Source organism: Pelobates fuscus, chromosome 9, assembly GCF_036172605.1.
Source record: "Pelobates fuscus isolate aPelFus1 chromosome 9, aPelFus1.pri, whole genome shotgun sequence".
Classification (NCBI taxonomy): Eukaryota; Metazoa; Chordata; class Amphibia; order Anura; family Pelobatidae; genus Pelobates; species Pelobates fuscus.
In genome coordinates this window covers 132,027,543-132,040,568 of record NC_086325.1, presented here as the reverse complement: position 1 = coordinate 132,040,568, position 13,026 = coordinate 132,027,543, and the positions used below count along the sequence as shown (strand labels likewise).

The following is a 13,026-nucleotide window of genomic DNA, read 5'->3' as shown; positions in this document are numbered from 1 at the left end:
AATGTTTCTATAAAATCCTAGCTCACTGAAGCGTTGTAGTCCTGCCCACCCAATGTAAACTTTGGACAGTTCTTAATTTTATCACTTTGGTGAGAGGCTCTCTCTTGATGGAGAAATCATATCATATCGGAGATTATGGCTGTCCGTGTATTGTTCCTTTTAATTTGGCATGTGGTGCATGCTCATAGCTATTGCATGCAGTAAGAACTGATAGTAAACATGACAGTGCAGTGTTTTGGTTTCCACCAGGGGGCCACTCCTGAGGACTTCAGCAACCTCCCTCCAGAGCAAAGGCGAAAGAAACTACAACAAAAGGTGGATGAGCTTAACAAAGATATCCAGAAAGAGATTGACCAGAGGTAAGAAATAAATGAATTTAAACCAAACTTCTTTCTTGCAGTAACCTTCAAGCACTACTGCAATTTTAAATGCAGAAACCAATGATGCTGAATGATGATGTCCCACTGATAATCTCTTTTATTATTAGTTATTATCAGCATGTTAATGCAGAAATATAGTACATTTAAATTAAAAAGGACATTCCCAGACTAGGAAGAAGCACAGCAGATCAGGAGCCTCTGGTTTTCTTATTCCATTAACTCCAGCCATGCAGTGGTTTGTAGGATAAGCATTATCCAGGCACAGTTCCAATCTGATCTGATGAGTATAACTGCTCAGTAAACTGACGGCAGCCAGGTATGTGAGTGAAACAGTGTGTAATGATCTCCATAGCTGCTGATTATGGATGCGTGCGTCCGTGTCTTGAGCTTTTTCCAAAGCTGGGGAGAGCTGTTCACATTGGATGGATCTTGGATGAAGTTTAATTTCTTCTTTAAAGTCAAGGTGTCAGTCTTAAAGCTGTGTCGATTTTCAGTCATTTCTGTTCCTACCAAGGTCAGAGTGTAATAAGGCAGTAACTCCAAATAGATTTAAATGTGTATTTAATCCATCTTCAAAACAATGTAGCCTGCAACATTTCAGTCATAATGGTCTTCTTGATGGTTGTTTGCTTTGATTACATGGGGACCTTAAGTGGAGTACTGTAGGTTGAACCCACAATAGATTTTGGGTTCCACCAAATAGAGAAAAGTAGATCCTTGAACATATACTTACAGTCTCAATTCTAACTGACAGAGATGCCTTAACGAAAATGAAAGATGTGTACACGAAAAACCCACAGATGGGAGACGCTGCCAGTGTGGGTCAGAAACTGGCAGAAATTGGACACAACATTGAAAAATTGCGTTTTGAGGTTCAGAAATTCGAGGTGAGGAATTGTGGACATTTATATAACTACGATTCTTAGCTTAATATCATGCATTTTATCCTATTAGCAATGGTTTTATAAGAAGGGCTTATGTTTTTATCTTCCTATTCTGCCACTTGAGCATAATGTCTCGTCTTACTTTTAAAACCAATCTTTTCAGTCATCATTGTAGCAGATGTACAATTTATTTTATTACTTGTTGTTGAATTCACATCCCTATATAATGTAGCCTAAGGGCTGCCCTTTTTGGTCTGATGTCGGTATCTGCACACTTTCTTGGACTATTCAGAGGTGTGATAGGTGGTGGTCAAATCCTAGTCAGTCCACCTTATGTCCATGGGCAAGACACCTAGCGACATATATACACCTACCTCAAATCCTCATAGATTGCAAGATCTTTTTGAGCAGGGCCTTTTTATCTCTAATATCCCCTTTATATAATTGTAAAACGCTGATGAATATGTTGATGCTATACAATTGCTAATAACAAAAAATAACACCAGCCATTCAGAGAATGTAACATTAGTTACACTAAAGTATTGTAAGAGCAACCAGTGAATGGTCAAGGCTTGCTTGAGTAACCTTGTGAAGGATGTTTTTTTTCCTCTACTAGCTTACATAACTTCTCTTTCATTACATAAAGCAATTAAAAAGTAAAACGGAGTGGGTCTTTATTGGCATTTTCTTGAGAGCTGTTCTGTGAAGTTGGCACTGTGCAGTACACACAGATCTCTTTGCAGGGCTGGCTGGCAGAAGTAGAAGGAAGGCTTCCTGTGCGGAACGATAACTCTCGCCGGCAGAGTGGGCTCTATGAAACCCAAAACACAACAACGGCTAATAACTGTGCTCAAGACCGAGAGAGGTACAGTATAGTATATGTGAGGGAAGCCTTTCTGAATAGCATTGAAATTCTACTGACATTGCATGTAGGATCAGTGTCCCGAGAATTTATAGGACATATGTTGTGTAATGGCATGCCAAGTTTGCCACGTTGCCATTAATGCAAGGGGTGCGGCAAAAAAATTGTAAACACTACTGCCCTGAAACACATTGTTTTATAAATGTAATTTCAGAATGACTTTATACGTTATTCTGGGTTTAAAAGGACTTTTCTCGTATCCACACCCTCCACATATCATAACTTTGTTATTCTTCAAAACACAAGCAGTGGAAGAACCGTAGTGCCACAAAAACATATCTTGGATGTTTCCCCCTGGACTTCCTATTTCTGTTCAGGAATTCATGATGTGTCTATTGCCCCTGATGTCTCAGAGAATGTACTTCTAGGGAGAGTTGCACCTACTGGGCTTACTTCTCCACCCCCAGTGATGTTCATTGCACGAATACAGTGGAAGCATTGTGGCCAGTCTTCTGTTTAAACTGTCATACATGTTGATTTACATGTCATATACATAGCATTATTTCCATATAACAAAATGTACTTTTTTTATTATTATTATTAAATTGGTTGTTATGCAACATGAGTGTTATTTTATTTCTGCATCTTTATAGATATTTTGCTAAATATTGTACAGTATGGATACTACTTTTTTTGTTTTGGATTTTGTAATACTGAAGATGTTCGTGGATTCACACCTTAAGTAAAAGAAGAAAAATAATTATGTGGCTGCTTGTGTAGTCCAGATAATTTGTTATTCTTTCAGTTTTTCGTGCCAACTATTCAGACTGAATGTAGTAATGTGCTGTTCAAAACATGCACTTCTTGTGAGATGGACTGATCAGGACACAAGATACGTACAAGTGACCAGTCCTGGAGTATGTTGCTATAGTGGTTGTATTGCTTTCTCTCTTGAGCAGCCCAGATGGCAGTTACACGGAAGATCAGAGCCAGGAGACAGAAGTGAAGGTCACCCCCACAGAGTTCGATGACGATTTTGATGATGAGGAGCCCCTTCCTACGATAGGAACGTGTAAAGCCCTGTATCCCTTCAGTGGTAATTTCGTATTCCTCCTTTGATCTCAATGTATTCTTAATTTCTTTTGTTTGTGTTACTTTCTAGCACAGGACCATGCTGTATTGTCAGAACCTTCCTCACTTTCACATTCACAATGTAATTATTGGTTATTCATCATGCCATCATGCAATACAAAAACAAATGACCGAAGTATAATTAACTATCCCAATTTTTAACTTTTGTTATGATGATTCTCATGTTGTGATAATTATGAAACCTTACGGTGCCATCAAGTTCAATGTCATGTCTGCAAAATTCTGAAGAAGACAATAGTAATGTCCTGCTAGCTTCCTTCTTGGTTCACCAAATATTTCCATTAAAGCCACGGTTATAGTTTTGTCATTGAGGATTATTATGGTAAAGATTTACACACTGAATTTGTTGACCTGCTGAGCTTGACTGTTTCCTGTCCTGTCCCAAGCTGCTGTTGGACTGCTACTCCTATAATTATCTGACAGTGCCAGAGATTGACAACACTGGAATGAAAGGAAGTGTCAAGCCCCTAGGTTGCAAAAATGCAGTAATTGTTTACTTTATTAAAGCAGATGCTCAAAAAATATTTTTTTTCATGATATTCAGCTAGTCTAGCTTCATGTATAGGTTTAGTGAGTATCATGACAAATTTATTTATTTTATCAGACATTTGCTTTGCCAAGGTTAGATATCACTTGAAGAAAAAAAACTTTTGTTTTTTATGAATGAAAGCCAAAAGGTATGTACTCAGCATTCCCAGCATAAGAATTAAGTATTCCCAGAGAGTTTGGTTTCAAATTCCCCCCTCCATGCACAATAAGAGTGAAATATTTAGCTGACCTTCTCTGCAGCCTCGAGTCTCCCTTGGCTCTGCCACCAGTCTTCCATGAGGGATGTCATCCTGGAGTTGTGCCTCTAGTATGACAGTCCATTTCCATGCTTCTTGTGGAGAAGCACTGGAGACCGTAGGCGCATGTACAGTGTAGTAACTGGTCTGTGTTTTCTCAGTTGAATAAGTCTTTTATATATAGATATATCTTCTTTGGTTGAAGGCCCACCAGGTTAATATACATCTATATTAACCAAAAAGTACTAAAACGCAATCTGACGTTCTTTATAAAAAAAAATATGCATTTATTCTACTTCTAAAGCAAACAATAATATACTTAACAGATGGTATTTCTTAACGTTGTTAAAGAGAGTGAGAGATCTTAAGTAGTCGTCTTAATATCAACAAGTCCGGATCACACCAGGAGAGCGGATCATAGGAGCAAGAGAGAGCGTGGTCCTTTGTCCACCGTCCTTTATAGGCAAAATTACGTCATAACTTTTAATTTAGACTCTGACCACATAACGAAACTCCCCATATAAGGACCCTACCCCAAATCTCCCTATACAGTACATTCCAGAGTCCTCGTGGTACAGAATAGCAAACAAATCTGTTCTTTTTAACCCATTAGACAGCCACACCTTAATATGTATTTGAACAGGAACATATAGAATATGTAATATTCTACATACAGCGCTTGCTACAGTGCACCTATGATTCTGCCTTAGAGAATCATTGAATGCAATCATTGCATTGCATGCAATGATTCTCTATGACAGGCCGTGACGACACTGCACGTGGCATCACAGCATGTCTGGGTATGAGAGCCGTAAGTAACAGTCCTAGGCCTCCTTCCCATATTAGTTGGAGGCATGACTAAAAACCTCTCTTCAAGTCTCAAAACTATTAAAAGATTACATTGTAGGGGGTAGGACAAAAAAACACTATAACAGCTTTAATAAGATTAAGTTAATATAGTGCCTACATTGTTTCTTTAAGGTCAAAATAGCTGAAGTGGAAAGATTTATTTTAAAGGATTACTATAACCCTTTTTCACAACTGGCCTCTTTAGGCTAACAATTACCTATTTTAGAAGTGCTGGTAAGCCCCCTCTTCCCCTGCATCTCGCACCAGGCAAAACTCCCAGCGCTGATCTCCCTCTTCCATCTGACGTCACAGGGGTCTGCGCACGGTCCAATCACAGGCTTCCCATAAAGAAGCCTTTGATTGGAGTTTTTTGCCAGCTCTGAGCACATGCATACAAACGGAGCCGATGAAGGTAGAGGGGAGGGAGGGAGGGAATTATACGAGCAACAAAGGGAGTCTGGAAGGAGTGCACAGTTGGAGGGAGGAAGGGATAAGCGCGCTGACAACTGACGTTAAATATGCACAGAATTGATATTATGCAGCCTGGAACAGAGCTTATACCACCATGATTATTTTAAATCCCAGAAGTAGTAATGGTAGTTGGAGTAACCCCCTTGTCAGCTTTGAATTGTCACAGGCAAGTTCCTTTTAATATAATATCTTCATAAATCATAATAATTGGTTGTAAAGTTTACCTGGATTCTCCCGTTAAATCCGTAGCGAAGACTCAGAATTACTTGTGTAGCGAGAAGATAACAGAGATACTGGTTCTATATAAAAGATAATGATTACTCCACAAACTTCCTTCCCTGCCACCAGTAGTGTGTATGAGCGTTGCCCAATTATGATTTTTGTATAATTTTAAAATAAAGTGCACAGGACAGGGTGTAGACCATGACTTCCTTTTAGGCACGTTGTTCATATCTGGAATGGAATAACTGTTGTCCATGATGAATGATACTTTTCAGAGTATTTTTTTGCTGTTATTTCTTGATTCTTTTGGTAAATAACACGAGTAAAGGGGGATGCTTGTCTCAATCATGTATCCATTAAGAACTGACTTTGACCTTATCTTGCTAGGTGAAAATGAAGGAACCATATCTGTAGCAGAAGGTGAAGTATTGAACGTCATTGAAGAAGACAAAGGTGATGGCTGGACGCGAATCCGTAGGAACGAAGATGAGGAGGGTTACGTTCCAACATCCTATATTGAAGTTTATTTGGACAGAAATGCCAAAGGTGCCATGACTTACATCTAACTCTATCTTTCCACACTGTCTGTTTCTGTGGGAGGGAAGCAGCGACTGGCATCTATTAGCTTAGTCACTGGCATTGGGGATACGGAAAAGAAACACGTGCACTGTTGCAATTTGCAATCTCTTAGCTATCTCTCTCCTTTTGGCCATCTAAGTGTCCTAGTGTTTGCATTCAGCTATATAAAGAAACGACTCCTAAATGCCCATGTTTCAAAAAGATTTAGTTTTAGTTTTCATTTCCTTAATGTACCACGAATTGTGCCGGACTTCAACTTGCACCTAACTAACGTCCATATCTTTCAACCTTTAAAGCAGGGCTGTTTAATGCCAGCCTCCGGCTGATTTTGCACTAAAGTTCACATAATTATTGACCAGCCTTACAGGAGGCAGAGTGGCATTTATTTGTTCTCCAAGAGTGTTGTAGATCATAGCTCAGGAGTATCAAAATGTGGTTCACCATTTATTTTTGCGCACATATATGGAGGCCTGCTTGGACTGTCCTTTCACCTGGTGATACATGGAATAGGCGGTATACACAAAGGGCCCCAATAATAAATAGCTGTACAGGTTGGTTATCTTCACCTGAATCATTGCACATCAGTTTAGCTTTTTTTTTTTTTTTTATGTCTGTTATTGAGGGTAATCTACTGGAAACCATGACAGTGATTTTGAACCAATCTGATGCAGTATGCTTGCAGTGGCATTATATAGGTTGGTCTTAATCTAGTAGCAGATTTTTCCACAATCTTAACAGCCATGACTGCAAGTCCTAATCCTAATCCGTATCAACAGGAGGCCTTTACTGCCTGACTTCAACAGAAATCTCTCAGATTATTAACATATTCCAAATGATCCTTCAGCAATTATATTCACATAGACAAACTAAATGTATTTATAATGATATTTTAACATGACAATTAACCACTGAATTGTGCAATATTACACAGCAGTGATAGAAAACCTCTACGGACAGAGGCATTTTGTTTTAAATATATAGGAGGACTGGCAAACTGCGGTCCTTCAGTTTTGGATTTCCCTGATTTCTAGATCATTTTTATATTTATTTTTTATGCATGTGTGCGGTCATTCCTTCTGCATGGAACATTTGTCATCGGCTTTTATAGCATGTTAGAATGATTTATGTAAAAGTGACAGAGAATGCATGTTTTTGTTTTACGGTTTGCAAGGCTTGTACTTTTTTTGTTCTTACAATGTGTTTTAAATCATAATTCATTCACCACATATATGCAACAATTATTAATTAAGTTTGTGGTTTATGTTTTTTGTTGTTTTGTTTTAGTTTTTTTTTTTTTTAAAGGGGCCTGTTGCTCTTAATTCTCTTTCAAAAATAAATTCCATTATTTTTTTTCATATCTCTGTGGTTTGTTACATCAATAACACATTTGGGAAATAGTGTAGTCAGATTGAGGTGTTCTTTTTTCAGTAAACACTCCTGATACTCAGCCAGTCCAATACCTAATGGAATTTTGTTTTTTATATTACAATTACTGACATGTCTTTTCTGGTTAAACCTAATGTGTTAAAATAATGTATTCATAAAGCTGAATTGTAAAGAGTTCAGATGGAGATTGCAGGTTTATAATGAAAAGAACCATATTGGTACAATTCTTTAACATGTCTCTGCTGTTTTGGCCTGAGACTTACAATTCCATTGTCATTTTTTACGAATTCCCATTTTAGTGCATAGCCTATAAAAGCCAAGTGAATTTAATTACAAAATAATCCATATGCTATGCTGTTGTGAGGATAGATTTTTCTTTAATGTGATTTTGTGAAAGGCCTGAGCAGGTTTAACTGTTTATAGTCTTTTGAGTTTATGCTTCCTTGTACTTGTTTGTTATCAGAGGTTCTAATGGTGTGTGTGTATGTGTATATCTCACTCAGAAAGTTATACATAAAAATATGTGGGAACATGTTAAGTATACCAGGCAGATTGTGGTATTTTACTTTCTAACATGAAACTTTTGTTTTGTTTTTTCCTTTTGTTTTTGTTTGTGTGTGTTGTTTTTCATGTTCTAGATTCCTAAAGGTGTGCTGGTGCAAGGACTTTCGGGGCGAGCTATATAGAGAAGGATTGTGTACACCCCACACGCAGTCCCAAATCAACAATCTGACTCTCTCATGCAGAAAAGAGCACTTAAGTTAGTTAAATGAACCTGTCCAAATCGCACTTTTACCACCAGCCTCCACTTTCCACCACTCTCTCCATGCTCCTGACATGCAACTTATACATGTTACGCAGGTTCTCTAAACACCATAATTGGTGACATCCCACTTGGGTCAAATAGCCTTAAATATACCTTGAACTATTATCTTCATTTAGCAGATCTCAGAATGAAATTAGTTATTTAACCATGTGTTGTTATTATTTTATATTTATTTGTCACATAGTTATTAATTACCACATTCATTAAATAAAATAACTCAAATAGTATATAAAGTTTGATATTGTAAAGTTCATAATAACTTTTATATACTGTTCTATTGTAATATCATTATAAAATTACAAATTAAATCTAAAAGTAGTAAGGGCTGAATTAGAATACAATTATTGTATGATTGATGCTCTATTTTCTGAAAACTGTGTAGCTCATATAATATTTTACCAGCTCCATTAAAATATATGTTATGAAAGTATTAAGGTACACAGAAAGAGGTTTATGAACAAGTTTTTAAAGTTTGCAACTTACTCCAATATTCAGTTGTTATTGCCCTTTTTATTTTAGGTTTTTATTCTATTGTCCATTCTATTAATTAGAAGGTAACCCCCTAAGAGTGAAAATAATTATTTGGAGCTGTTTGAAACCTACACACAGGTATGTGTAAAAACATGCCGACAATATGCATAAGTGTTTGGGCATTCTGGACAAGATTGAGATAATTTATCTTGGAGCTTGTCTAGCTTTCAACTTGTTGGACAGGACGGTGATTTTTAGCAAGCTGGTTTCCTAGCAGAGCTAATAGTAGACTTCCCCTTGCTTTAGAGAGGAGAGAACCTGTGCAACACTGCTTTTCCCGTTCCCATGCTTTCTCCATACCTGCCACCTCTCACATGACTTGTCCCATGCATTACCTCTTGATTTGTCACTGTCTGGTTTGAACTCTTAAGTGCCCTTTCACACCTGGTCACTCTTTGTTCTGCGTGCATGCTCGCCCTGTCTCCTTGCCTATGCTCACCTCAGGGTCACCGTAAATTATTTTGGGTTTCTAATCCTCCTACTGCATGAACGCCACATGCATCACCATCTTCCAGTACATGCTTCTAAGAAAGGGTTGGGTGGTGGCAGTGGTTTCAAGAGAAGACACTTCTACTTCCCTGGTGGACACCATTCCTTAGCTAGCAGACTACCACCCTCTTGCCTTCATCTGGATAATGGTTTCTTAAACATAGTTTTTCACTAGACTTAACAAGTTTCTCACATATCAGACCTCAGCAATTTTAGTCATTGGAGACTGGGCAGAACCACAACTCAACAGAAGAAACCATACCACTTGTTTACATCTCAATGGACACTCAGAAGATGCATTGCAAGGCCAACTGCTGCATATGGAGCAAAGGCATCTCAGAGTTTCATAAAGTCCTGGAACGATCATCGTTGCATATCTAATGAGCAAGTCAAGATCCCCCCCAAAAAAATCAAAATAGGTAGTCTTCATCAACGTAATGTTCATATGCAATTCAGCAACTATAAGCAAGGACTTGTACTCCGTTCAAAACATAGAGTTATGTATGTTCACGTATGTGTAGTTTTTTCCTCTGACCCTTTGTCCAATTTTTATAAAACACCGTGGCTCAGTTAGGTGCAGAGTGTCTGCTAGTCAACATTTTATGTTTGTTTGTTTTTTTCACCTTCCGGAGATCCTAAAACCCCGAGCAGCACCTGTTTTAAAAGAGTGACTAGTGTTTTGTGTGTTCACGTGGCAAACAAATGTAATTTCTAGAGCTTCTTGTAGACTTAGTCTTGATGGACAGTATATTATTGTCAGCACTGGTGGCACTCCCACAGTTACATTGCTATTCATGTTATTCAACTTACCAAGAAGCCTATTTCATGGATCTTACATCTGCTTCCTCTGAGATCATCTTCAGTGCTAAAAATTCCGATACAAAAAACCCACACTTTCATTATCAGGAGATAAAGTCCCATAACTGTTTTGCGCTCAGCCCAAGTTAGCAGAAAAGAAAAAATTTAAATAAGAATATATAAATGTAAATATAAGGAAAGATATTCCCTTGCCAAAGCTGTTACGTTCATGTTTTCCAAGATAAACTGCAAATTTTTATGCACTATTGTTTTTATTCATGGTCTACCCGACTATTTGTTTTTGCTTTCCTTGCTTGAAGTGTTTTAGAGATTTAAAGAGAAAAATACTGCCAAATTGTACAGTTCTATTTTAAACTAAAATATATTAAGCACCTTTCACTCCCTACAATTTTGTTTTTGCTGGTTTTAAACACCTATTTGATGCAAAGTTAATCACTCAATTTCTGCAAAGTCTGTAATGTTTAGTATTTTTGTGCCAACCAAGAGAACAAGATCTGCATCACAAGGTAGATCTGAGCCTCACTGTGTTAGCAGAGAAGCTTATAGGCCAGGGGTTCACAGCTCGGGTCTAATGGGCACAACAAGCTCATGGGTTGTAATTTCTAACAGTTACTGTATTAAATTTCCTTTTATTAGATCATAGAGCCACACGATTGTGTAGGCCTGCCTGAAGCCTATAAAGGACACAAGCTGTTTTCCTCTGTTGCAAACAGAAAGAACACAGATAAGCTTTGAGAACCCATTGCCATAAGCATGATACAGTTTGCCATTCAGTTCTGAGAACTGCAGTACTGCTAGAAAATAAACTAATATGCCAAATTTGTGTTGGCTTCCACCATTTTGTCTTCTTTCATTTCCTGAACATTTTTGGTCTGTGAGAATCTGATAACAAATGCACTATGCTCGATCTATGGTAAGTGTTTGTGTCCTTACTGCACATATATTGCAATTAACCATCAAAAATAATAATCTAACTAAAACAATATCCACTGTGTGAACCATTCCTGTCTATTTTACAGCTTTGTGTAAAGCACCATCACCACTACAGTTCATTATAATTGTTAGGTTGCTACACAGTTTCACCCCCCCCCCCCCCCCCCCTCTTTTTTTTTTTTTTTTTAAGCAAACTGTTTTTCTAACTGGGGTTTTCCTGAGCATCTGCACTTATAATAACACTATTGCATTATCAGTGAGAATCCATAATCTTGAATGGCAGTGATAGACTAAGAGCGCCAGGGGAAGAGGAAGCCTTGATTGCATTGAAACTACTCAAAAACAGTTGGGCAGATATTCAAGAACAATGTCCTTATACTTGTTGCACTATGACAACTACAATGAACTATGGTGGTTAGTGTCCCTTTAATTTACAAATGTAGATGATTTGAGAACACTTTATAGCAGCCTAGTTAAAGAGGCACTATCACTGTCCGGGGGATTTGCAGAGTTTGCCAAGATCCCCAACAGTAATATTGCCACTGAGGGTCAGGGGGGCAGGTAAAAGTGAGTTATACTTACCTGAACCTGTCCTACACGGCCGCCGCCAACTTTTCCCATTGGTCCGCTTCAGCACCAGGAGCCAAAGTCACTGCATTTCAGTGCTGCTGTAATGATTTAACAGTAAAAAGATCACTTGAACTCAGGCAACCATGATCGTGACACCAGTTCATTGGTTGTCCTTCCTTGCACTGCTTTTGGTAGGTACTAGCCACTGCATCCTGGGAACATCCCACAAGACTTGTCGTTTTGGAGATGCTCTGACTCGTCTAGCCATCATTTTTTTTGCCCTTGTCAAAGTTACCCTGGTCATTTTGGTTGGCCACTTTTCTTGCTTCTAACACATGAAAGTCAAGAACTGAATGTTCACAGGGCTGCCTGATATATCCCACCCCTTGACAGGTGCCATTGTAACAATATTGTTAATGTTACTTACTTCACCTATCAGTGGTATTAAGGTTGTGGCTGATCAATGCAAATACTTAAGTCTTGTGCAAAATGTATATGTGCCTTGTAATGTGCTCTAGAGCAGTGTTTCCCAACCCAGTCCTCAAGGCACACCTACCAGTCCAGGATTTAAGGATTACCCAGTTTTGTCTAAGGTGTTTTTAGAAAAAAAAGAAAAAACACCTTAAACAAAACTGGGTAATCCTTAAATCCTGGACTGGTAGGTGTGCCTTGAGGACTGGGTTGGGAAACACTGCTCTAGAGATCAGTTTTTGATCCAAGGAGCTAGGAACATCCCGAGTTGAAATATGGAGGTTTCCATAAAAATCTGTACAACCAACATTTATTGTACTCCATAGCTAAACCAAGTAAAAAAATGGTTGTTTTGCAATATGAATGCAGTAGTCTCTCAATCACACATATTCTAAACTCCCTACTGGGATTGTCTCTAAAACAAGTCGTTGAGGAGCCAACTCGTAAAGAGGCCATACTAGATTTAGTGTTAACAAATGGAGATTTGGTATCAGATATTACTGTAGGTGAAAGTTTAGGATCCAGTGATCATCAGTCAGTGTGGTTTAATATAAGAACAGTGACTGAGTCACACCACACAAAAACAAAAGTTTTAGACTTTAGAAAAACAGACTTTTCCAAAATTAGAATATGTGTAAAGGAGTCATTATCAGACTGGAGCAATTTAAATGGAGTCCAAAAGAAATGGGATTATTTAAAAGTTGCACTACTGAAGGCAACAGAAAATTGCATTAGGCTTGTCAGTAAAAGCAAAAAATTCAAGAAACCACTGTGGTACTCCACAGATGTAGCCAAAATAGTAAAAAACAAAAAGTTA

General features: G+C 38.1%; 1 protein-coding gene across 16 annotated transcripts in view; it reads left to right on the top strand.

Moving 5' to 3' along the window:
• Positions 1-11,073, top strand: part of FNBP1 (formin binding protein 1) — a 191,824-nt gene extending 180,751 nt beyond the window's left edge. For 5 of the 16 annotated variants that reach the window (XM_063432418.1, XM_063432417.1, XM_063432413.1 and 2 more), the window contains 5 exons: positions 250-359; positions 1,135-1,267; positions 2,008-2,129; positions 3,083-3,222; positions 5,993-8,198. In XM_063432418.1, the coding sequence (XP_063288488.1) occupies positions 250-359; positions 1,135-1,267; positions 2,008-2,129; positions 3,083-3,222; positions 5,993-6,171 (684 nt within the window). In that variant the 3' untranslated portion in view covers positions 6,172-8,198. The other 11 variants (XM_063432415.1, XM_063432409.1, XM_063432411.1 and 8 more) reach the window with 5 other exon arrangements.
• The last annotated feature ends 1,953 nt before the right edge of the window (positions 11,074-13,026 follow it).